Consider the following 27,086-nt stretch of genomic DNA (forward strand, 5'->3'; position numbering starts at 1 on the left):
GGGGGGGACTTTAATATGGTTCTGGACCCGTCCAGAGACAGGAAACGCATGGGCCCCCAGATCTCCAGGGCGGCAGACGAGACCATGGCAAGAAATTTCCAGAGGGTGAACGCAGAACTAGGCCTGGTGGACGCGATACCCCCCCTCGGGTCGGGCGCCCCCTCCTTCACATACTACTCGACCATCCATACTTCCTTCTCTAGAATAGATTACATCCTAGTGGATGACACCCTATACCCATCTATCACCGGCCATAGGGTGGACCCTGTCCCCTGGTCGGACCATGACCTGGTTCGAGTCTCCGTAGCAGGGGGATGGTCCGGCGAGCGCAGGGGTAGATGGAAATGTAATGACTCCTTGCTGAAGGATGAGGTCCAAGCGCAGGAGATATTAGACGCCATAACGGAATTCTTCGTTCTTAACGACAATGGGGAGGTGGGCCCACACCCTATGGGATGCATTCAAGGCCACCCTAAGGGGAGTTCTCATTAAGAAGGGAGCCCAGAATAAAAGAATTAGGGAAGCCCAAGAGAAGTCCCTGAGGGCAAAAATATCTCACCTCCAGCCGGGGGGCCTCCCAACGGATCCCCTAGACCGCGAACAAATCAAGGTCCTAGAAGACTACAGACTCCAGCTGAAGGACCTCCTCCACAAAACGGAAAGGAACCTCCAGCTGGTTAAGCAGAAATATTACGAAAAGGGGGACAGGGCAGACAGGATCCTAGCCTGGAAGTTGAGGGAGGTGCAGAGAAGTAGAATGGTGAGAGCCGTTAAGAATGAAGTGGGGTCAATAGGCCATGAAGCGGCCCACATTGGAGAGGCCTTCCGCCAATACTATGAGAAATTGTACTCATCGGAATACACGGGGGGCGAGACTGAGATAGAAAGGTTTTTGGATTCTATACAAGTCCCGGCCCTGACTAGTGAGATGTCAGACGGGCTGGAGAGTCCAGTGCGGGAAGACGAGGTTGAAAAAGTGATTGGCAATATGAAGGCGGGCACTTCCCCGGGGGAGGATGGCTTCTCGGTTTACTTCTATAAAAGGTTTTGCTCGACCCTGGCCCCGCATTTAGTGAAGGTTTTCAACGCAGTCCTGGAGGGTGGTACTCTCCCGGACTCCATGATGGAAGCCATAATTGTAGTACTACCAAAAGGAAGGCAAGGACCCCACGGAGTGCTCCTCCTACCGCCCAATATCCCTATTAAATATCGATGTTAAGATCCTAGCTAAGGTAATCGGGAGGCGGATGGAGGGGATACTGCCGAAATTGGTTCACGGAGATCAGGTAGGATTCATCAGAGGCAGGCAGGGTTCGGACAACATCCGGAAAACCATAAATCTGTTTCACTACGCTCAGAGGTCCGATCTCGATGCAAGTGTCCTCTCACTAGATTCGGAAAAAGCTTTTGACCGGGTCGAGTGGAGGTACATGCAACTCCTCCTCCAGAAAATGGGCTTTGGAGTACATATCAGGGAATGGGTGGCAGCACTGTATAGAGCCCCGCGGGCAAGAGTCCAAGTGAATGGCAGGCTGTCGGAATCCTTCGCCCTCTCTCGGGGAACGAGACAAGGATGCCCGCTCTCTCCCCTAATATACGTCCTAACGATGGAGCCTCTGGCCATAGCAGTTTGAGCACACCCGGACATCAGGGGGATCAGCAGAGGGGAGGTTGAATTCAAACTGTCCCTGTTTGCGGACGATATACTGGCCTATTTGGTAGACCCCGTCACATCACTTCCCCCTCTCCTGTCTCTAATGACCACTTTTGGGCGTTTTTCGGGATTGAAGATCAACACATCCAAATCAGTCCTGCTCCCCATGCGGGTACGTGACCCGGGGCTAGATCCCTTGGGCAGGCTCAATGGTATAATAGTGGGAAAGGCCTCTATCCGGTACCTGGGCGTCCTCCTTACCAGGGAACTATCCAATCTAGCCCCCGCCAACTACGATCCCGTCATGCCGGGAATCACTGCCGACCTCAGGAGATGGGGCTTGATGGTCCTCTCCTGGTACGGCCGCATGACGGCGGTAAAAATGAATATACTGCCGCGCTTACTGTATCTCTTCACTGCTCTCCCTACTAATGTCCCAGACCACACCTTCAGAGCGTTGCAGAACGCGGTTAGAGAGTTTGTATGGCAGAGAAAGACCCCGAGGACCGCGAAGGCGGTCCTGACCTTACTGAGAGAGGAGGGAGGGTTCGGGTTCCCGGACTTCCAGTTGTACTTCCGCGCTGCCCAATTGCGCGTCCTCCTGGAGCACATGAAAGAGGGGATGGGAATTTACTGGTCTTACCTGGAAGACATGGATGCGCACCCCCTAAAAGTACGGGACCTTCTGTGGGCCCCCAGTAGGCTGATACCGAGTAGACTGAAGTCCCACCCTACTTTGGCGGTGCTCTGGGCAATCTGGAAAGAGGGCCCCCAGACTGCACACTTAACGTCATGGCCAACCCCGATGACCTCACTCTGGGGACACCCCCTCAGACTGGGGAGCAGGGGGTTCCAAAAAGCTCAGACTTGGTCCGACCTGGGAATGGAATGGGCGGGTCAACTGTTAAAGGATGGGGATTTCCTATCATACGAGGAGTTAAGGGAAGTTTTGGGGCATGGGTCTCTCTCCATATTTGAGTATCTCCGCCTGAAAGGGATCCTCTGTGATCAGTCATGGGTTCTGGACCTGAAAAGACAGCTGACCCCTTTTGAAAAATTTCTTGACTCTGCGACCTCTGCGAACTTTTTCCTTCCTTTTTTCTTTCGTTCGTTGCATTATTGTTTGGGGGGGGGGGGGGGGGGTCGGGGTCGCAGGCGGTACTGAATGTTTAAGTGCCTCTAATCGAGTTTCAAGCCTGCTTGTTATATTATGAAAAATGCTAATAAAACCAAAGTTTAAAAAAATATATATCACTGGTACATTTAGAGCAATACTGAGAAGAATGTCAAAGAAAAGTGTTATAGACTAAAGCAAGAGATCACACAATTATTCTTAAGCAGTTAAGTACTTTTGAACCCACAATGCAAAGTAAGTTAAGGTTTTCTCTTGACCACCACTGCAGAGAGAGAACAAGGGGCTGGCGAGAACTACCAGATCTTCCCATTGTCCGCTGGCCTGATACCACTGGCTGTTGAGCCACTCTTGTATGGGACACATGCGCAGCCGCACGTGGGGGACCAAGTATATACACAACGCCTTCATTCCTAGCAAACGCATGGCTTTGCGCACCGTCACCTCCCGACTGGCTACATATTGAGGGATCTGAAAAAGCATGTTCTTCTGAACCCTCTTGTTGGAGGGGAAGACGAGGCCGTCTTTCGTCCGGATTATAGTTCCCAGAAATTGTTTTGTTTGACTGGGGACTAGACTGGATTTTTTCTCGTTGGTAGAGAACCCCAGACTGAACAGAAGGTCTACAGTCTTGTGTGTTCAAAAAACGTGTGTCGTACGAGTCCCCTGTTATGAGCCAGTCGTCGAGGCAAGGGTAAACCAGGACAGATGACCTGCGCAGGTGTGCTGCTGCTACTGTCAGAATCTTTGTAAACACCCTTGGCGCCGAGGCGTTGCCAAAGGGGAGTACCTTGAATTGGTAATGCCTGTCCTCTATCATGAACCTTAGATATTTCCTGTGCGCTGGCAACATTGAAATATGCATGCATCTTTCATGTCCAATGTTGCCATGTAGTCCCCCTGTTTGGGATCACCTCCTGTAGCGTTACCATGCAAGATTTTTGGGGTTTTATGAACTTGTTCGCTGGGCGCAGGTCCAGAACAGGGCGCATGGTGAGGTCCTTTTTGGGTACAAGGAAGTACACTGAATAAATACCCTAGTTTACAAGAATAGGGACAGGCTCTATGGTGTCCTTTCCCAGCAGCGCTTCCACCTCTTGATTCAGGATCTCCAGATGGTCCGGTGAAAGGTGCCGTGAGCGTGGTGGTCTGAACTGTGAAGGTCGGGCGAATTCCACGCAGTACCCGTGGGCGACCCACTGGTCTGAAGGTCACTTCTGACCGGGGGCTGCGGCTCCTCTAGGATTGGGGCCTCTAACTCTGGTTTTGCCACGTCGCTGACCCCTTGGTGGGTAGTATACAGGGCTTCCAGATGTTTGTCCAGTATTAAAGTTTCCCGTGCCATAGTTGTTCTGACTTGCACAGGACTGCCCTCGAAAGGACCACCGAGAATTATTTCCTCTCTGGCGGGAAGGTCTTTGAGTAATTTGTTGCAGGGACTTAAGAGTCTCATGCTCTTTTTTAGCTGTTTCTAGGGCCTCATCGACCGCCTTTCCGAAGAGGTTAGCTTCTTCAATTGGTTTATTGATGAGAGAGGCCTGTGTTTCAGGTTTAAACCCTGAGGAACAAAGCCAAGCGTCCCTTTTAAGTAAGGTTTCTTGGGCCAGAGATCTTCCTGCTGTTTCAGCCGTGTCCAGAGTGTTTATTACATTCTGGTTCACTTGCCTGCCTTCGGCCACAATAGTGAGAAGCTTGGACCTGATGGGCTCTGTGACCTCTTGGAGACCTTCTTGTACTAGGTTCCATTAAGCGTCAGCATAACTCGTCAGTAACGTAGTGTTATTCGCTATGCGCGTAGTATATGCGGCAGCCGAGGTAACCAGTTTACCTAGGGCATATAACCTTTTGGATTCTCCATCTGGAGGTGCCTCCCCTGTAGCAAGGGTTACTCCTGCCCGTTTCCGGGTGGTAGTCACTATCAGAGAATCTGGGGTGGCGTGCCCTTTAATGTATTGAGGGTCCGAAAGAGCTAGCCGAAATAACTTCAACTCTCGGATTCACTGCACGGGTTTGAGCTGGTGACACTAGGGAGGGAGCCAATCTTCTCTTAATAGAATTAAGGAGGGGAATGGCCTGGCTAGAGGGAGGTTTCTCCTTAAGGACATCCTCTACAAAGTCCTGCTCAGGCACTGCTTTTTGCATAGAGATTTTGAAAATGCTCTGCTACCTTCTTCAACATGGTATAGAAGGTCATTTGGTTGTCTACAGGCGAGGCCTGGCGAGCGGGGCGGACCCGGGCGGCGGGGGGGGGGGGGGAAATCCAGGCACAATACATCAGTGTCCTGATCTTGATGTGGAAGCGTCCATCTCTACTTGCTGGGTTTCTTCCAAATTGTCTGTGGCATCCGCCTGGTCTTCATCGTAATTCTGTAGGAAAGAAGGTTCTTCATCCTCACTATAGATGCCCCTATAAGTATCCATCTGGATGAGGTCTTCATGATGGACGGGGACAGAAGGAAATGTGAAGCAGATCGAAGAGTAGGCTCACCACAAGATCTTTTCGGGGAAGAATGATCAGAAAAGTTGATAATTCTCTCAAGATGGTCCATAGACCCTTCAAATTTCTCTTGTCCATTTAGAAGACCCAGATGGGCCTCCGGGTGGAAAAGCGTCGTCTTCCGCCTTTTGGCGCCAAAAATTGTCTCGCAGGGGGTTGGAAAGAGGCTCTTGACTTTTCGGCAGAACAGGAATAAGCCCAAACGCCGAAGTAATTCTCCCGATGCTCTGTCAGATTACCACCGAATCAGCTCGTGTTAGTGGGCCCGAAGGTCTATCGGTAGACTTACTGCCTTCTGCGGCATTAGAGGGCCTAGCGGTTTTCGCCTTGAGGCTTAGTCGTGATTTTTGGGCCTACCGGAGCCTTCGGAATCGTTGTAGCGTCAGATTTCCGCGCTCCGACGTGTAAACCATATTTAGGGATAGCGCCCTTGTTCGTCTTGGAATGGCCAGTCGCAAGATGCTGTTGCGGATGCGGGGAAGGCTTTGGATCTGAACAATCCGAGGAATCCGCTGAAATTTTCGATGCCCCTGCTGGCGCTTTTACCTTTTTCGACGTATCCGTTGAAATAGGTGTAGGTGTTGTGTGCTTAATGTAATGCGCTTGTACGCCCCCGTCGCCGGGTGTTGTCCCTGAAGCGAGACCAGAGTCAGGCCTTAAAGAGTCGGGGACGGGCGTGGCGGACCTAGAAGTGTCCACCTCGACGTCTATCACATCCGCAACAGATGTTTGGTCATCGGATGTGCCCCCGTCACTTTCGGCGGGTGTGGCGGTGGGGGTTCCACCCGCGACATACCGTACGCGGCCCACCGCTTTACACAGCGCTCCGTAAGGGTCTTAGGCCGACAGAGTTTGCAAGCCGCAAACCGCTTTTCGCCGTGATCTAAGGGGAGACAGGAGTTGCAGGTCCTGTGTTCGTCCTTCCAATGGTATCTAGTCCTACACTTAGGACAGAACCTAAAAGGAGTCATTTCCATAGCCAAAGGGGAAGATGACCAGACCTATGGGATAAAGAGGGGAAAAAGAGGAAAGACATACTGGAAATAAGGCTACCCCGACCCCACTCTCCCTACAGTAAAGTCCGGCGAGAAGGCCCGGCCATGTGGATGCTTCAGCCGCCGGATCATAGGCGCCGAACACCACTGCCGCAGACAAGTCCCCTGTAGTCTTCTTCGAAGTTGTTCTTGGCGTCAAAATGACTTAAGGGGGAAATAACCGACAAGTCGGTTAGGATAGACAATGTCTCTTAAGTAAGAGTTCTGCTATAGGGCGGAAAAAAACAATCTGAGGGACCTCGGCGCATGAGCAGTGGCGCCGCCAGGAATCAAATTTAGGAGGGGCACAGAGGGTGCCAAAGACAAAAGTAGGGGGGGAACATGGTCACTGCTCATCTTAGTTAGGGAGGCACAAGGGGGGGCACAGGATTTCACAGGGGGGGCCCCGGCCCCCCTAGCAACGCCACTGCGCATGAGGGATTTTGGGTATACTACACGTCACGATAGGGATAGTGTTACAGACACGCCTATGCCGACGTCCCCTTTCGGTCCCCCTAAAACAAGATGCAATACTCCACGGTTACCACTGGTTGTCGGACCATATGCACAGCATGTGATTCTAAGCAGATTAACAAATACATCATCAATAAACTTCAAACCCTGCAAAACAACGCGCTCAGAACGGCCCTGAACCTCCCAGCCAGAGAGCACATTTCGAATGTGCGTAGAAACTACAACTGGCTAAAAATTTGCAATAGGATCACTTTCAAAATTGTCACACTAACATTCAAATGTCTGAACAATGCAGCCCCCCCATATCTTAGGGATAGAATAATAAGAAAAATCGCTGCACGACCAACCAGAACAGCCAACTCTTTCTGCACAGGAAGGTTAACTTACTCACCTGTGAATTGTGTTGCCCTCTTCCCATAAGTAATGCTGTTGGATTCACTTTATTATTCCTGTTAGGATAATTGTAGGAGTGTCACCAATTGGGTCTTGCTTCCCCCAACTTGCTGTTAGCCTATGCAGAATAAGTCGGCCTAGGTCATACGTACCGTTTAGTTTGCTGGTAGCTCCTTACAAAAGTATAAAGGGCTTACCTGTCTTGAGTAACTGTTATCCTAAAATAAGTTAGAGTTAGTTCTTCCCTAAGCCTATGAGCTGAAAAGAAACTGTAATTGAACATTACACCCAAAGGCCCAACTCCCCTAGAATAACTGTTAGGCTAAGCTTGAATGCAGTTACCCCTCTGGGAACACAACAAGCAACTATGACTACAGGTGCAAGCAAACCAACTTTTGGTATAAGACTGTACTACACAGTTTTGGTAGCGTGTTGAGCAGCCAGGCTTATCTCAAGAGGAGAAATGTGAGCTGTAATGCTGTTACACAGAGGCCTACAATCACAGGTGTTCAAATAAACTCGTCTTTGATAAATACTTATTAATTTATCTGTCTGTTATAAAACATTCATAAGGAGGCAATTATATAAAACACACTAATATACTCCAATACTATTTCAGAATACTTTTCAAGAGGAGTAAAAGGCAGAGATTATTAGAACATGAAAGGTTACAATTATTCTTAGGAAGTGTAGATCATTTGAGTTCACCAGAAGAGTCAATTCAATTCAATAGGCTAGGTCAAAGTCAATGGGCAAAAGTCTTGGATAGGATAAAACGGTTCTGGTAGTTCAACGGTAAAGTCTCTGCACAAGTTCTCAAAAGTAGTTTGTAAAAAGAAGAATCATATGTTGAGTCACAAGCCGATTAGGCCTGCGAGTTGCAAAACTTTCAAGCACTTTCACTGCGAGAGGAAAGTACTCAGTCTGATTTCACAGTACCTTACAATGAAGAAAAAGATGCAGCCGATGACTTCTGTTCCCGGCAGTTTCTGCAGATCTCGCTGACCCTGTGCCTTAGTCGTGGGACAAGAGGGAGGATGTCAGGGCACTCCTGCACTGCACTTGACTGATCAAAAAGCTTGCAACTGGCAAACTTAAATTCCATTGGCTGCAAGTAACGCACACAAGCTGGTGTCCCTCTCCCTGGTTATACGGTTTCCTACAGTACTCCGAGGAAAATGCAACCTGCTCCGAGATAGGTATCCAGCTGGCTTAGTGTCGAGTTGATTGGTCCTACCAACTCAAAGGGAGAAGTCGTCGATGCAGGGCTTCTCGGTCAAGGTGAACTTGGCGATTTTGACCTGCAGCAGGGCTTCACCGGGCAAACCAACGGTCCAGGAGTTGCAGCAGCCGTCCTCTTCAAGCTCGTCTTCGGTTCTCTCATTCCAGTGGTCGACACTGCCTTCCAAGGCAAGGGACTTGCCTTTTATTCAGTTCTCTCCCATTCATTCCAGCCTAGCTGTCACTCACCAAGCAGGGTGGCTGTCCTTGCCAGACAGTTAGCCAGCCAATCACCACAGAGTGCATTCTGGTCTCCGAGGAGACTAAGCAAAGGGAGATTCGGGCACCTCCCTCACTTCCTGTCCACCCCAGACACTCTGGCGCCAGAGTGGGTCTTCACTTCTGAAGTCCGCCAAAGGCAAATGAACAAAGGGACCAAACTAGGCTTGGCGCGCAGAAAACTCTAGAAGGACCTTTCCACAAAGAAATGGCGAAAAAAGAAGACCGGGGCCTGTTTAAAGAAAGGGTTCTCAGACGCCATCTAGAAAAACATGGCTCCCGCAATTTAACATTACTGGAGCTACGAATAGCTTGCGGTCGGGAAAAATCATGGTAGTTCTCCGCAAAGCCACTGCCACCAGCCATTCTGAGAGGAAAGAGTAGCATTTGCCTGCTACATGAGTATCTAGACACGGGATACCAAGTAACCCCTCCAGCACTCTTGTAAGATAGGGTGTGCTGGGTCTAGGAATTTAAAAGACTAGTAACGTCAATTTCACTTCACTTACTCTGGGAAACAGTAGTTTATCCCAGAGAAGGTATTTAAACCTTGGGAAAGCCTAAAAGGCTTCCCTGTGCCACTGCACTTAGGGTGCTGTGTGACACAAATGAAGATTATGCCTATGAAGTTGTTTAAACTCCATAACCAAAGAAAATACAAACAGAAAACACATGGCTTGGAAAAGTTCAAAGTCCCAAAGTTTAGCAAAAGAGCTGGAGGGCTCTAAGGTGGGAGGACTTGGCACATTTAGGAGAATTCTCTATAACAAACTGTTATCCTGAATCCGAGTTAAAGGTTTTTACTGTTCCTATAAGGAGTGTTCCACTATTCAGAAAAGTATATTGTCCAGTTGATTTACTAAGTGATTGCTTGCTGAGGGTCACAGTATAACTCCCAGGGTCTACTACCCTTGTATTACTGTAGATTAATCGGAAAGTAACTTATGGTTTTTACTCCCCAAGAATAGGTGTGACATACTGAATGTGTATGAAAAGGTTTGACTTCTCTAGACTACTGTTAATTTATTTACAATACATAGTTTATCAATGTTTCTTTGGACCATTTGTATTACAATTCCATTTTACTGATTCTACAGCCCTCTCCCTCCTAAGATAAGCCTGGCTGCTCGGACTACACTACCCTGAACTCAGGTGGCACAGCTTTATACTAAGAGTGGAGTCTTGTACTGTCTCAGTTAAATGGTCTTACCAAGTCGTTAGTTGGACTTCAGAAAAACTGTCCAACAACGACTGAAGGGATTCAAGGGTGGAATCGTTTCTCCATTTAAACTGTGAGATAAAGTGGATGACAATGCATTACTTACCGTAAATTTTTTTCGGATGGTTGTATCTGCTTCGATTCACATGCTGTGCATAGTCCGACATCCAGTGGTCACTGCTGAGTAATGCATTTTGTTTTTCGCAGTCGAAAAGGGGACGTCGACAAGGCGTGTATGTAACACTATCCCTATAGTGACGTGCAGTGTACCCACAATCCCTCACGCGTCGAGGTCCCTCCGTTTTATTTTTTCTGCCCTGAGGGAGCCTTATAGACGTGAGTGAGTACAGAAAAGAGAGGTAAAAGGATGTCTATGTTCCTTCCATCCGAGCGGGGAGGAAGGGTGGGCGCATGTGAATCTAAGCAGATACAACCATCAGAAATGCTTTTACGGTAAGTAATGCATTGTCTTCTGATGTTTGTTAATCTGCTTAGAATCACATGCTGTGCATAGACTAGCGAGCAGTACCCGGAGTTGGAGGTGGGTTGTGAGAAGGAACAGTAGAGAAAAGATGTCTTAATACTGCTTGTCCCACCTGTGAATCAGATCTAGAGTGGGAATCTAGACAGTAGTGTTTTGTAAAGGTGTGTAAAGAACTCCAGGTGGCCGCCTTGCAAATGGACTCAAGAGGGACATTTGCAATGAACGCTATGGAAGCCCCAGTGCCTCGAGTAGAGTGTGCTCTTGGCTTGAAGGGTAGTTCTCTCTTAGCAAGAGTGTAACAGAGAGTGATGCATTGTACAATCCACCAAGATATAGTGGATTTTGAAACTGCATATCCTTCTCTTTCTGCTGCCACCGAGACAAAGAACTGATTAGTCTTTCTCAGTGGTCTAGTTCTTTCCATATAAAACATAACAGCTCTGCGCACATCCAGTTTATGCAGGCTTTTTTCTCCCAAGTTTGAAGGGTTTTGAAAGAACGTTGGTAGTTCTATAGATTGGTTCACATGGAACTTAGAAATGAATTTTGGTGCAAACCTCGGGTGGGTGCGTAGAACCACCTTATCTTTGTAAACTGTTACAATACAAAGGGGTCTAGAACAGAGAGTGCTTGTAGTTCACTTACTCTCCTAATGGAGGTGACAGCTATTAGAAAAGCAGTCTTAAGGGTGAGGTCCTCAAGTGTTGCTTTGTGCATGGGTTCAAAGGGTGAGCCCATGAGTCTGGTTAGTACCACATTGAGGTCCCATCCGGGATCTGGGTTAGCTATGGGAGGGTGTATCCTCTTAACTCCTTCCATGAAGGCTTTAATAACTGGGACTTTCCACCATGACACTAAGTTGAGAAGTGGTGTATGCGCAAAGTGTAGCTAAATGGACTTTAATTGAATTAAACACCAATCCTGAGTCTAGTAGGTGAGTCAGGTAAAGAACAATTTGTGTGGGAGAGCAGTCAACCGGGTTGATGCTCTTATTTCTACACCATATGACGAATCTCTTCCACTTTCTAGAATAACAGTGACGAGTGGCGTTCTAGCTTCCTTGAGAATGTCCATGCATCTCTGCGGGAGCTGTAAATGTCCAACTTCTATGATCTCAGGAGCCAGGCTGCTAAATTCATGGTCTGTGGGCATGGGTGTAGTGTCTTGCCTTTGTCCTGTGACAGCATGTTGTACGGGCAGGGTAGTTTCACCGGTGGAGACAGACATTGCCATCAGGTGAGCGAACCATGGTTGCCGGGCCCACATAGGGGTCATTAGTATCATGGGGACTGGTTCCTGGTGCATCTTGCGCACCATCTTGTTGAGAAGGGGAGTCGGGGGGGAAAAGCGTAAACACATTTCCTTGACCATGTTATCCAGAGACCGTTCCGCTTGGAGCGGTTCTGGGGGTATCTGGAGGCGTAATCTTGGTATTGGGAGTTCTCCAGTGTTGCGAACAGATCTATTTCTGGGAGTCCCCATTGTGTGAAAACATCGAAGATTATGTTTCCGTGTAACTGCCATTCGTACCCGGAGGGCAGAGGGAAGTCTCTGCTGAGTTCGTCTGCTAGCAGATGGAGTTCCCCTGGTACATGTTGTGACAACAGGAACACGTGTTTGAGAGCCCACTTCCAGCTTGGACAGTCCTGGAGAGTGAGCACCCCCTTGCTTGTTCAGGCAGTACATGGCTGAGGACCATCACTGTCTTTCCTTGTAGTTGTGCCTGGAAAGCCTTCAGTGCTTTGAAGACCGCTAGTAGTTCCAGCAAGTTTATGTGTTTGGATGCTACACTCGGAGTCCAAACTCCATGTGCAGTCTGATGGGATAGGTGAGCCCCCCATCCTGTGAGGGATGCGTCTGTGGTTAGAGTGGCTTCCACTGCGGGGGTGGCGAATGGCTTCCCTATAATGAGGTTTTCCTTCGACCACCACCGTAGCGAGAGAACCAAGGCCTGCGAGACCATCACTAGATCGTCCCATTTCCCGCTGGCCTGACACCACTGGCTATTGAAACACCAAACACTCACCAGCTGTTGCCAGCTGATAACCCTATGCTGCACTCCTGATGGGGAGACAAGTCCCCAAGGTTATTTTCAGTAACACGTGAACCCAATCCGACTCCAACAAGGAGAAGTCTTAAGTCACGAGAGACCACACTGCCAATTAAATTACAATGCAAGAAAGCTTTCACTGTAATCAAAAAATATTCATATGATAAACAAGATATAAATAGCACCGGTCTCTCTGCTTGTCTACAAAGAAGCACCACCAAGCTGAGACAAAACAGTTTTAGACAGATAAAAGTATTTTTATGTATATAGGCAAATAAATTTCACAAAAGGTGCGTTCCAATGTTACATCCACACTATTAACTCATAGCGTGGTAATCATTAGAAACAAAAGTAGTTATACATTTAAACAACGACAATATTCCGAGCTGAATCACAGTCCTCAAAAACATACAAATGTTCTCAAAGGAACAAGTTACTTACCTGTAACTGTTGTTCTCCAGCATGGGTCTGGCATGGATTCACATGCTCATGAATATTCCCCGTCAGGCTGGGCATCCTCGGTAAAGAAAAATCACTATCAGTTTCGTTTCTGATCTGTCTTTCGTAGTAGTAACCAATCACTGATCTCTGCGTCATACTGACCACAGCCAATGACTGCCATCTCCCTAAGCCCCGCCTCTGGCAGCCATCTTCAGATTTGGTAGCACGTGAAGTGGCAGTATGACCAAGTGAAGAGCCGCAGAGGGGTAGGCGGGAGGGTTCGCATGTGAATCCATGCCAGACCCATGCTGGAGAACAACAGTTACAGGTAAGTAACTTGTTCCTTCTCCAGCATGGGGTCTGGCATGGATTCACATGCTCATGAATAAAAGAATACATAGCAGTACACACATGCACAACCACGGGAGGCGGCAACAGGCTCAACATTAAGCAATACAACAACTCAACATTAAGCATCTCTTACCTTCTCACCAGGCTCACCTTAGGCGAACAGGTTGCGCAGCACTGCTTGGCCGACCCTGGACTCCTCCCTGGAATCCCGGTCGACGCAGTAGAATTTCGTGAAGGTGTGCGTCGACCTCCACGTAGCAGCCCTGCAGATGTCCAGCAGGGGCACACCAGATAGGAACGCCGTGGTAGCTGCGATCGCTCTGGTGGAATGGGCTCTCGGACGTCCGGGCAGCGGTCGGTTTGCCAACCGATGACAGTACATGATACAGCCGGAGAGCCATCTGGAAATGGAAGCCTTTGAGAGAGCCTTCCCCTGATTGACAGGTTCAAAGTTCACAAAAAGTTGTGACGTCTTCCGAAAACTCTTCGTGCGGTCCACGTAGAACTTCAGCGCTCTAGCCACATCCAGCGAGTGCAAAGTCCTTTCAGCCGGCGACAAAGGCGACGTGAAGAAAACAGGCAACACCAAGGGTTCGTTGAGGTGGAAGTCCGACGGCACCTTGGGCATGAAGGAGGGGTGCGTCCTGAGCACTACCCTCGTGTCGTGAAAAGTCAAGTACGGGGGCTTGCAGGAAAGGGCCTGTATCTCTCCCACCCGTCGTGCGGAGGTGATGGCCACAAGAAACGCTGTTTTCCACGACAAGAACTTCAACAGAGCTAAGTGCAGAGGCTCGAACGGAGGTCCCATGAGCTTGGTCAGCACCACGTTGAGCCCCCACACCGGGGCCAGAGCCTTCACCGGCGGGAACGATCTGAACAGTCCCTTCATGAATTCTTTCACCAGACGATGAGACCACAAAGACGTCCGTCCCGTGGTTCTGGTGTATCGGGAGATCGCAGCAAGATGAATCTTGATGGAAGCGTGCGCCAGTCCAGCCTTGGCCAGCGTCAGTAGGTACGGCAGTACTTGAGGAGCCGTAATCCGTAGAGGGTTAATCTTCTGTGCGTGGCACCAGACAGAGAACCTCTTCCATTTGTGTCCATAGCATTTAAGAGTTGAGGACGCCCTGGCCTTTGCAAGAACCTCTCTGCAGTCGGCCGGTATGTCGTAACCTCCGAACTCTAATGCTGCAGGAGCCAGGCCTGCAAGTCCAGCGACTTCGGGTCGTGATGGAGGATGGCGCCTCCTTCCCTGGAGAGAAGATCCGCGTCCACTGGCAGCTTGAATGCCGGGGGCGCTGACAAGTCCAGAAGGTCCGGGAACCATATCTGCCTCGGCCACGCAGGTTCGATCATCCTGCACCGTGACCTCTTGAGCTGGTTGATGAGCCGGATCAGCAACGGCAATGGGGGGGGGAACGCGTATAGAAACAGGCCCTCCCAGGGGAACGAGAAAGCATCGCCCATGCTCCTCGGCTGGGGAAACCTGCTGGCGAACCTCCGGCACTTGGAGTTCGTCGCCGTCGCGAACAGATCGATCTGGGGTGTGCCCCACCGTCGGAAGAGGCAGTCCACTAGAGCCTGTCGTAGTTCCCCCTCGTGGCACAAGCGCAGCTCTCTGCTGAGCGAGTCGGCGATGGTGTTTTTTATTCCTGCCAGATGAAATGGCACCAGAAACATCCCTTGGGCGACGGCCCAATGCCAGAGATCCTGCGCCTCCTTGGACAGGGCTGGGGACCTGGTGCCGCCCTGCTTCCTGATGTAGAACATGGTGGTGGTGTCAGTGAAGATCCTCACCACCTTGCCCTTGAGGGACGGAAGAAAGGACCTGAGGGCCCAAAACACTGCACGGAGCTCCAGGAGGTTGATATGGAGGGACTTCTCCGTCAGAAGCCAAAGGCCTCTCGCGTGCAGATTTTCGGTGTGCGCTCCCCACCCTTCCAGGGAGGCATCCGTGGTCACTGTCTTCTGGTGGCCCGGGGTCTGGAAGTCCATGCCCGTCAGATGCACGCGGGTGCCCCACCACCGGATCGCTCGTCGGAAGCTCTCGTCGAGTGTGATCCTGTCGTCGAAGCTGCCCGTCGTCTGGATCCAGCGAGCGTCCAGGAACTCATGTAACGGGCGCACCCGAAGCCTGCACAGGCGGATGAGATAAATGCAAGAAGACATCATTCCGAGGAGGGATTTGATGGACCTCACCTTGGCCGCGTCCACAACCAGCATCCGCTGCACCTTGCCCAAGATGGCTCGTTCTTTTCTTCCGACGGAGAGGCCAGAAGCGCCACTGTGTCGAGTTTCGCTCCCAGAAACAGTGCGTCTTGCGCGGGCACCAGATGGGACTTGGTGTAGTTTATGGAGAATCCCAGGTCTGTGAGTAGTTCGACCGTCCTCGCCGTGTGCTCCGCGGCGAGCTCCCTGGTCTTTGCTCGGATGAGCCAGTCGTCCAGGTAGGGGTAGACGTGGATCCCCTGCAGGCGCAGCCGCGCCAGCACCGGTGCGAGGCACTTGGTGAGCACCCTGGGTGCCGACCTCAATCCGAAGGGAAGGGCCCTGAACTGGTAGTGACGCCCTTGGACCACGAACCTGAGAAACCTTTGGTGTCCCTTTAGGATGGGGATATGGAAGTAAGCATCCCCCAAATCCAACGACGACAGGAAATCGCCCTCCTCCAGCTGACCCAGGACATGCTGGAGGGTGACCATCCGGAAACTTCTGTGCCTTGATGAATTTGTTCAGTCGTCGGTCCAGGATGGGACGCCATCCTCCTGTCTTCTTCAAGAGGAAGTATCTTGAGTAAACTCCGGAGCCCCGGAGCCCCAAAGCCTCTTTGGGACGAGCTCGATGGCACCTTTGAGCATCGCCTTTACCTCCAAGAGAAGCTGAGGGACATGATGTTCCTTCCTGGCCCCGGGGGGGACGCGCGGGCACTTCTTTAGAAACTCGAGCGCGTGACCCTAGGCCAGGACGTCCAGCACCCAACCGTCGGTGGAGATGGACTCCCACACGCTGGCGAAGTTCGCCAGCCGGCCTCCCACCGGGATGCTTCGGTGGGGGCCCGACCTCCTGCTTCGACGAGGCTTTGCCGCCTTGTCCTCCCTGGCGATGACGGCGGGGTCCGCCCGACTTGCCTCGTCCCCTGTAGGCTTCCTGTGACGACGAACGGGCAACTTGACGGTAGGTGGAATATCCGCCGCCGGAACCTTTGGAGGCACCCTGCTTGCCTCCGGCGCTCCCAAAGGGCGGCCGTCGCTGGAGAACACCAAGAGCCCGGGCCGTCTCCGTGTCCGTCTTGATGGCTTGTAGGGAATCGTCCACTCTTTTCCCAAACAGGTTGCTCCTGTCGAAACGGCATGTCCAAAACTCTGGCCTGCACGTCCTGCCGGAAGTCCGTTGCCTTGAGCCATCCACGCTGTCTAAGGCACACGCCGTTGCCCAACTGGCGAAACCCAGTGTCAGCGATGTCCGTCGCTATCGTAATGGGGTGGTCCGACGCCACTTCGCCTTCCTACAAGATCTCTAGGGCCTCTGCCCTCTTGTCGTCCGGTAGGAAGTCCAGCAGGGGGGCGATCTTGTACCACAACTCCCTGTCGTAGCGGGCAACGATAGCCAAGGCGTTGGCAGCCTTAATCGTCGTCGCTGCCGATGAGATGACTGCGTCCCATCGTGTCCAATTTCTTTCCCTCGCCGTCCGGGGGGGGGAGGTTGACGTAGAGGCCGAAGCGCCCCCCGCTTTCTTCCTGGCCGCCGCGGAGACGACCGAGTCCGGGGTCGGCTGTGCCCGAAGGCACAAGGGGGCCGCGTCCGGGACCCGGTACTTCTTCTCGTACCGATCCCTTCTCGCAGGCGTTGTGGATGGGTTCTTGAGGAGGGCGAGACCCTCATCCCAGATATCGTCCAGTAGAGGTACATCGAGGACCGTCTTCCTCTTGGTCTCGTGCCGTTGATAAAGGAAACCTTCCTTCTTCTCTTCCGGGCAGAGCTGGAAAAGCTTGGATGCCCTGGCGATCATGGCATGAAACGATCCAATCTCGTCGGGCGGGGAAGCCCGGGGAGGAGGTGACGACGGAAGATCCTCATCGTAAACCTCGTCGTCTGTACCCGTTGCGGCAGTGTCCTTCCCCGTATCATCCCCACGGGTCGTGGATGGGGAGGAGGGCTGAGCAGGGCGCGATGGTTGAAAAGGAGGTGGAGGATGAATCCTTCTCTTAGGAGGAGGGCTCCCAGAAGGGCCTGGCTCTGGGTCCCCCGTCGGGAGCGGTTCCTCCGTTGGTGGTAACGGCAATCTTGTCCTTATCTCCGAGCATAAGGACTGTATAGCCAACAAAATGGCCGCCGAGTTGTCTTGCGGCACTGGTTGAGGGGATTCCGACGGGCGGTCAGGAGCCTCGTCGGCACCCTCGACGTTCTCGTCTCCTACGTCGGGGTCCCTCCCGACGGGCTGGTCTTCTTCCACGCCAACGCCGTGGCTTAAGACTTCGATCAGCTCCTCTTCAGAGTTTGAGGCCGAATCCACGACGACCTCCTGCCCCCCCCCCTTTTTCTTCTCCGTCGGCGGTTTCACGGGGGTCCTGTCGATGGGCTTGAAAGAGGACTCCCTCCGCGGTGGCAGGGAGACTCTGGGCCCGAGGTCGCCTCCACTGGTGTAGCCTCCACAGGCTGAGCCAGGGCCGCCGCGACTGTCTCGATAGAGGCCTTGGCAGGGTGGAAGAAGGCTCACCGCCTTCTCCTTGGGGGGAGGGTCACCGCCTCGCTCCCCCTCCGATGGGGCCTTCGAGCTCGACCGGGGTCTCTCCAGGAGCTTCGCCGGGTGCTCGGCCTTCCTTTTACCCGAGCCAGAGCGTTGGCTCGTGGTTGATGGCGCCGGGGAGGATGTGCCCTGCCTGGCAACCGTAGAGCCCGACCGTTCGGCGCTCCCGGTGCCAGCGGACTCGCTGTGCTTGGCCTTCTGTTGGGCCCCCGTCGCCGGAGCGCCCTCAAAGGTCTTAGAAGACCGCTCGGATTTCTTCTTCTTCTCGCCTGACGGGCTCTTCCCTTCCAGCCAGTTGGCGAGACGCAGATGGCGGTAATTCATGGTCCGCTCCGACATATTGCCGCAAAACGCACAGTCCTTCTCCACGTGCGTCTTGTCCTCATGCAGGCAGTAGAGGCAAAGGGAGTGTTCGTCCTCCTTCAAGACATTCTGAAGCTGGCATCCGGGGCAGACCCTGAAAAGCTTTCCGGGCGGGCGTCGAGCTTCCCTTCTCCTGGGCCATGTCCGAGATGGGCCTGAGAAACTTCTGGAGTACTCCAAAAGCGTGGCTCGACGAAATCTTCACCCTTGAGGGGCGGAGAAGAATCCGACACGGGTCCCCGTTGATCGGATAAAGAAACGGTGGAGCTCGAGGCTCTTTTGACCGAAAAAAGAGAAATTTCCTATGAAAAAGCGCGAAAACGCACTAAAGCTCGAGAGCAATAGCACGAGGATCCCAACACTTGAACGTGCGGTACAAATCTGAAGATGGCTGCCAGAGACGGGGCTTAGGGAGATGGCAGTCATTGGCTGTGGTCAGTATGACGCAGAGATCAGTGATTGGTTACTACTATGAAAGACAGATCAGAAACGAAACGGATACTGATTTTTCTTTACCAAGGATTCCCAGCCTGACTACAGGGAATATTCATGAGCATGTGAATCCATGCCAGACCCCATGCTGGAGAAACGTTATTCGTGAAGTAACACATTTAAATATTGAATTATTTAACACAATTGTCCATCTGGGCAGTACACTTCTTTCTGCTCAGAATCTCCTAAACACAACCATGTGTACCGACGTGTTTCGGATTACGCAACAATCCTTCTTCAGGGCGGGATGTGTTAAAGTTTCAAAAGTTGTTCATTAATTCCTACAAAAAGGGAAGGACAACCTAATTAGACTTTTATGTCAGACGTGAGATTTCATAGGTCACTCTCAATGAAAAAGTAAAACTAACCTCATTCCAGTGTATGTATCAACAACCGGGATCAATCTGTATGATAAAAATGTACAGAAGTGGATCGTAGAGATTTGTTCTCAAACATGATTCAATTTTTAGACTAATACTGTTGGAATTAGGTGTACTCACTCGGAAGGAAGACCAGTGCCTCTCCCCGGGTGAACACAATGGTGAAGGGCTGGGTTTTCCAGTGGGTGGTGGCTGAAGGCAAAAGGAGATCGACTGAGTACTTGAATATGTGTTTACATTTAATTTACTTATAACACTCTCAAGCTTGTAAAAAATGAAGTAATCACATGCTCAGTTTACTGAGGTATACTTGTCACGGTCACACCTTTCAAAAATGTTCTCTTGATGTTCATTAATACATCCGACCGCCAAAACGTGCATACAACGTAGTGCAGCTCATATCTGGCTTTGTTAACTATAATCATCCCCAACAAATAAACTGAGATACTGTCCATACCCCCTAAGGGATACGGCGCTCGTGTTAGTTAATGCTTAATATTAACTGAAAGACTCTCTCAGGCTCTCATGTGCTGATGTAACATGCTCATTAGTTGGAAAAATGTGCCTGGGCATGTTAAGTATGCAACACGCCCCCTCTAATAGTATACTGCCAGAAGTGTATCGGGTGCCCGTCAACCAATACACGGAACTATTACTGCTCTGGGTGTCGTTAAGAACACTCACCATAAACAATGCACAACTCCCAGTCCCATTCATGATTATGGTCTGATATAAAGAGTTGAGGTGTATTGAAATTCATTTGAAAACTGCTTGTTGGTGATTTTTGGGGTGGCTTTCCAGAGTGCGAACGGCAGAGGCGCCGGGAGTTCAGAGCAGAGAGACAGATGCTATTTATATCTTGTTTATCATATGAATATTTTTTGAGTACAGTGAAGGCTTTCTTGACAGTGTGGTCTCTCGTGACTCAAGACTTCTCCTTGTTGGAGTCGGATTGGGTTCACGTGATACTGAAAATAACCTTGGGGACTTGTCTCCCCATCAGGAGTGCAGCATAGGGTTATCAGCTGGCAACAGTTGGTGTGTGTTTGGTGTTTCATATTTTAGGATCTCGAGTTGCCTCGAGAATCTCCCTGCTGCACCTGAAACTGTATATGAACTACCGGAGTTCAAATGACCATATCCTAGCGAAATGACCTGAATTTACATACTTTTAATATTGTTGTGCCTTCCACCATATACTGTTTTCTGACCACTGGCTATTGGGCCACTCCTGCACTGGGCTCATGCGCAGACTAGCGTGAGGTACCAAATATATACATAACGCCATCATTCTCAGTAATCGCATTGCTTTGCGTACCGTCACCTCTCGACCGGCTACATATTGAGGGATCTGAAACAGCATATTTTGGACCCTCTCGGAGGGGAAGACAAGGCCGTCCTTTGTTCGAATTGGAGCCCCTAGGAATTGCTTGATCTGACTCGGGTCTAGGCTGGACTTCTTCTCGTTGATGGAGAATCCCAGTTGGAACAAAAAGGTCTACAGTCTTTTGGGTATTTGAGAAGCATGTCTCGTAGGAATCCCCTGTTATGAGCCAATCGTCGAGGTAAGGGTATACTGGGACGGACGACCTGCGCAGGTGGGCCGCTGCCACTGCCAGTACTTTCGTGAATACCCCTGGTGCTGATGCTATGCCGAAGGAACTGGTAGTAGCACTCTGAACGGTTAGTGTTTGCCCTCTATCATGAACCTGAGGTATTTTCTGTGCGCTGGCAACATTAAAATATGAAAGTATGCATCTTTCATATCCAGTGTTGTGATGTAATCCCCTTGAGATAACAGGGGGATTACTTCCTGTAATGTCACCATACGAAATTGAGGTTTTACAAATTTGTTCGTTGGGCGCAGATCTAGTACAGGGCGCATGGTTAAGTCCTTTTTGGGTACAAGGAAGTACACCGAATAAATACCTTCCGTTACCTGTGATAGAGGGACGACCTCTATAGCCCCTTTTTCTAGTAGCTGGTCCACTTCTTGAAGGATGGTGAGGTGCTCTGGTGATAGGCGTCGTCCCCTTGGGGGTCTGTACGTAGGGGAGCGGTTGAATTCTATACAGTAGCTGCGGGTTATAGTTGAGAGTACCCAGTGGTCTGATGTTATTCCCTCCCATGCTGGAAGAAAGGATGTTAACCGGCCCCCGACCAGCGATGCATGGGAGGGGACCCGAATCTTCGAGTCATTTGGTGCTGGTGGCTTGGGAACCTCAAGGGGTGGGGCCCCGACCTCTTCCCTTGCCACGACGCTGTCCTCTCTGGGTGTATTGTCCACTGGTTCCTTGATTAGAGGACGAGTTCCCTGCTGCTGCTGTTGCTGGCGTTGGCCTCGAAAAAAGCGTCTGTTCCCATAACCTCGCTTGTTGGGAGGCCTTGAAACCTGGTCTAGGGTTTTAATGGTGTCAAAATCCTTTTTTGCAGTCTCTAGTGCGCCATCCACCGCCTTCCCAAAGAGGTTGGCATCCTCTATTGGTTTGTTAATGAGACGCTTGTGTTTCAGGTTTAAACCCTGAATTACGGAGCCAGACATGACGTTTGAGGAGGATCCCTTGGACTAGGGAATGGCCAGCTGTTTCCGCAGCATCTAGAGTATTCTTAATGATGCTCTGGTTCACTAAGGCTCCTTCAGTAACCGTGGCCAGAAGCTGAGTTCGTAGGGATTCAGGTACCTCCTCGTGGTCTTTGCGTAATTTACTCCATTGGGCATCTGCATAACTTGCCAGTAAGGAGTTATTGGCAATCCTGGTGGAAAAAGCTGCCGAGGCTGTAATCCTCTTCCCTAGGGCATACAGCTTTTTTCCCTCTTTATCTGGTGGTGCCTCGCTGGTTGATAGCGGGACCCCTGCCCTCTTCCTTGTGTTTGTTACTACCAATGAGTCTGGTACTGAGTGGCCCCTGATGTATAACGGGTCCGATGGAGAGGGACTAAATTTTTCGATCCTTGGGTTGACCCCTCTGACCAACGTAGGTGTAGATAGCGAAGGAATGATTTGTCTCTTTACTGAGGCGAGGAGGGGAATGGTTTGACTAACAGGGGGTTTCTCCTTGATCATCTTTTCCACAAAGTCTATGTTGGGAGAAATTTCCCCAGTCTCAATTTCGAAATGCGCTGCTGCTTTGCGTAGTAGTGCATTGAAGGTAGGTTGGTTGTCTATAGGTGACGTATTCCTGATTGGTGAGTCTTTGGGGGGTAGAAGGGGGGCAGGTTTAGGGAGTCAGAGTCTGTTGACGCTGATGGGGACTGCCAGGGCTGTGAAGCACTTTCTTCTGCGTCTTCTTCGAAGCCCCCACCACCCATGTCTGGGTTCTCCTCGAAATCTTCCTCGTCTAGGTTTTGTTCTCCTTTGTTAGTTAAGAACTCCTCATCTTCATGAAAGTGAGTCCTCTTCAGTGAGGTCATATCCTCTTGGAAGGGGTTAAACAGCCTAGGGTACTTGGCCCTGGGGTCCTCCTGAGGTCCCTCTCTTGGTCTTTTGGGTGTTGGTAGGTTTGGAGTAGACATAAACCTCTCCATTTTGTCCATACAAAACTGGAGTCTCTCTAGGGTCCCTTGTGGTGACCCAGAGCGGTCAGTGGGGGGGGGGGGAAAGGGAAGGCTTTCGGCCTGTAAATGCTTTGACCTTTCCCATAACGTCGAGGATAAACTCCCTTTGCCTTCTGAGAAGCCTTCTAGTAGGCTAGGAGTCCCTTTCGACGGAGAGGGCAGTCCCTGCCTTCCTTCCGACCCTTTCGGCGTTTCCCTGGCCTTGTGAGCGGTATTCGGCGTGTCTTTCGCCGTCCATCTCTGGCCATCAGTGGAAACTATACGCGCCAAGCTCTCAACGACTAATTTGTCTGCCGAGGGTTCCTCTGGCGTCGACGTTACCGGTGTCACGTACTCTACGCCGACGGGCACTCGGACGGGGCACGTCGTCTGGCGGTTTAGTGATAGTGCCCTTATCTGGGGATAGCCCAGTCGCGTCTGCGGTTGCGAGGGCGGCTTGAGACCTTTCCAGTCTGTGGAGGCCGCCAGTAAGATCTGCGTCTCCGTTGACGCTAATGCTTTCTTCGTCTTCGACGAGGAAGAGCCGTGGGTCGTGTGCTTATGTGAGTGTTTCTTGTGTGCGTCAGTGTCGCCAGGGTGTTCATCCCCATAAGCAGGGCGTGAGCCGAGCTGGTTGGGGCCGGGGACAGACGAGGAGCGTGAACGCTTGCTAGAGTGGTCTACAACCTCCGAAGCGGAGGTCGGGTTACCACTATCCTCGTCACACTCTGTGGCGGCGGGTGAGAAATCGGACCTAGACATGGCGTAGGCTGCCCACCTCTTGACCCTCCGGTCCTTTAAAGTCTTAGGCTTAAGAAGCTTACAGGCCGCACAGCCGTCTTCTTTGCGGTCGAGGGGCAAGCAACAGTTACACCATTTGTTCTCGTCTTTCCACGTGAATTTGCCCTTGCAGCACGGGCAAAATCTAAAGGGTGTCCTCTCCATGGCTGAGGATACGGTCAAACGTGATAACGACCCCGAAGGAAAGTGGGTGGGGGGGGGGAGAAAGCCATTCTCAAAAAGAACAAGAAATGTCCCACGACCCCACTCTCCCTACTGTTTTAGGCCGGCGAGGCCAGGCCACGTGTTCGGCAACGCCGAAGGATCTCCTCCGTCGAAATCACCGACGTCGAAGATCTTGCTCGGTGGAGAAACAGCTTCGCAGCTACATCGAAGGAGGGATCTAATGTAATGATAATGTTAAATAACGACGAAAGGGTCGAGTAAATGTTTGCAATTTCTCTCGAGGAGCTCCGCGTAAAGGCGACCAATCTCTGGACGGAAAAAAACAATCTGAGGGACCTTGACGCGTGAGGGATTGTGGGAACACTGCACGTCACTATAGGGATAGTGTTACAGACACGCCTTGTCGACGTCCCCTTTTCGACTATGAAAAACAAAATGCAATACCCCGCAGTGACCACTGGATGTCGGACTATGCACAGCATGTGATTCTAAGCAGATTAAGAAACATCAGAAAAAAGGAATATTCAGAAAGAGATTTGCCTCCTTGCAAAAGATTGGAACGTTTTTGACTTTACAAGATGTACCAAACACATTTTGAGAAACCAGAAGAAACGTAGAGGATGGGAGCGGAACATTCCTTTTCGTATCTGCACTTTAGAACTTTGTTTGAAAGTTCAAGAATAAGCTTTAAGTTTATCGCTCAAAGAAATCCCCCTTTTCACCTTGTATTTACTTTAGCATGCAAGGTTCAGTTTAGAGTTGGACACAGGACTGAGGACGCTTTAACTTCCTGACACAGAAGTTCCTTAGTTCTCCTGAGGCAGATAAAACCCTCAGAGTTAATGATAGACAGGAGTTGCGCAAACCCTTTTATTATTTTCACAATAAAACTCTATAACCAATATGGAACATGCCGCTGTGTCAGAGTCGGACTCTTGATCCCTTACACTATGCAAAGTAGTATGCACATTGCTGCAAATTGCTTTCAATACTGGTCTCTTCAAGCCATAGGTTGCATCACTAAGGGAGTAACACGCATCAAGGAGGGCTATCTGGGGCTTAAAAGTCACTCCACAGACATAAAAGGCACAAACGGAGACACACACACAGTCACCTGTTTAATCTTGGTTTCCGATTTGGGTTGAGTTTGCCCCACACATTTATAAAGTTGGCGACGTTCCACATTCTGTAGAATTCCTCGGGCCTCAGCCAAATTTGAATCAGTAGAGTATAGGATTTGTTGAAAAATATTATCTGCAAAAAACAAAACAAATCCTACAATTATTTACAATAAAACTATTGGTGACACGGTAATCATAGATAACAAGTACATTATAGTGGTAAAAGGGGAGTGAGTGCCTGTTACACACTCCCCTTCTTACTTGTAGCCATGATCCTTAGTGTGTCGACGTCCTCAGATTTGTTCATTTCCTGACAGGACGTAAATGACAAAGGATGCATGTACATGACAAATATTACTTACCAATAATAGTCTTTCTCAAGCTTATATATTCTTAGAATCGCATGCTTTGTATAGTCCACCATCAAGTGGTTGGCCCAGAGTATAAAATGGTTTGTTTTTTGTAACGAAAAAAGGGAGCGATGACAGGGGTGCTCCAGTCACACTATCCCTATTCTACATGTACAGTTACCCATGTTCCCTCATACATCAACATCCTCAGATGGTTTGGTTTTCTAGCCTGTCGTTTGTGAGGATTGTTACTGCAAATGCTGTTCATTTATATTTTTTGTACTGTCCAGTTGCTCTCTTGTGGGGAGGCAGGCGGATGGGATTCTTAGCAGATACAGGCTTCAGAAATTTGCCAGCTTGAGGTGTAAGTTGCCTTCCCGCCAAATTTCAGCCTCCCAGCTTCAAGGGATCTTCCTCTGGAAGGTTTTCAACCGGGACTGGAAGGACACTCGCCATTGCCCTTGTGCAGTGGCTGTCGCTTGAACTCTTCTTTCCCTGTCTGGTGAAGTGTCCTGAAGAGGTCTGCACCGATACCTTCTGCATTTCTTCATTGCCAAGGGTTGCACTCTGCTCCTTGTACTGACCGGATGTACCCCAGTGCCTGCAGCTCCTGGGCACCTCTTACTGGAACCAACGGTGGGAAAGCCTACCTCCAGCGACCCATCGTCAACTCAGTCTTCTGGGAAAATCAGAGTCAGGGCGGTAAGTAAAGGCATTGCATGCGTCTCCCCCACCCCCTGTTGTCCTTACAATAAACATGAGGTATACCATTTGCTAGGGAGAATTCTCTGAAATGTGCTAATTCCCTTCTACCTTGGAGACCCCAAGCACCTTTGCTGGACTTTAGGACTTTTAATTTCTAAGCTGGAGAGAGGGAGGTCTTTTTTTACCACTCGTGTTTCCTCCAATCTTGTGACTTTGGAGTCTGACAAACTCCACAGGCATCATCCTTTTACATTGTGTCACACAGCACCTTGAGTACAGTGGCGGAGGGAAGTATTTCAGATTTCCCAAAAGGTTTAAGGAACAAGTTACTTACCTGTAACTGTTGTTCTCCAGCATGGGTCTGGCATGGATTCACATGCTCATGAATATTCCCTGTCGTCAGGCTGGGAATCCTCGGTAAAGAAAAAAATCAGTATCAGTTTCGTTTCTGATCGGTCTTTCGTAGTAGTAACCAATCACTGATCTCTGCGTCATACTGACCACAGCCAATGACTGCCCTCTACCTAAGCCCCGCCTCTGGCAGCCATCTTCAGATTTGGTAGCACGTGAAGAGGCAGTATGACCAAGTGAAGAGCCGCAGAGGGGTAGGCGGGAGGGTTCGCATGTGAATCCATGCCAGACCCATGCTGGAGAACAACAGTTACAGGTAAGTAACTTGTTCCTTCTCCAGCATGGGGTCTGGCATGGATTCACATGCTCATGAATATAAGAATAAATAGCAGTACACACATGCACAACCACGGGGGGTGGCAAAAGGCTCAACATTAAGCAATACAAAAAAACTCAACATTAAGCATCTCTTACCTCCTCACCAGGCTCACCTTCGGCAAACAGGTTGCGCAGCACTGCTTGTCCGACCCTGGACTCCTCCCTGGAATCCCGATCGACGCAGTAGAATCTCGTGAAGGTGTGCGTCGACCTCCACGTAGCAGCCCTGCAGATGTCCAGCAGGGGCACACCAGATAAGAACGCCGTAGTAGCAGCGATCGCTCTGGTCGAATGGGCTCTCGGACGGCCTGGCAGCGGTCGGTTAGCCAACTGGTGGCAGTGCATGATGCAGCCGGAGAGCCATCTGGAAATAGAAGACTTCGAGAGAGCCTTCCCTTGATTGACCGGTACAAAGTTCACAAACAGCTGTGATGTCCTCCGGAAACTCTTTGTGCGGTCCACGTAGAAC

At 50.4% G+C, this 27,086-nt stretch overlaps 1 protein-coding gene across 1 annotated transcript in view; it reads right to left on the reverse strand.

The window, feature by feature from the left end:
• The window catches only part of SAMHD1 (SAM and HD domain containing deoxynucleoside triphosphate triphosphohydrolase 1), a 697,568-nt gene that overhangs the window by 127,632 nt on the left and 542,850 nt on the right, over window positions 1-27,086 (reverse strand). Inside the window, exon 12 of the mRNA XM_069652117.1 lies at window positions 24,827-24,966. Coding sequence (XP_069508218.1) covers window positions 24,827-24,966 — 140 coding nt within the window. The remainder of the gene's footprint in view (window positions 1-24,826; window positions 24,967-27,086) is intronic.

Source organism: Ambystoma mexicanum, chromosome 3p (genome assembly GCF_040938575.1).
Source record: "Ambystoma mexicanum isolate Mex_15411 chromosome 3p, UKY_AmexF1_1, whole genome shotgun sequence".
Lineage (NCBI taxonomy): Eukaryota > Metazoa > Chordata > Amphibia > Caudata > Ambystomatidae > Ambystoma > Ambystoma mexicanum.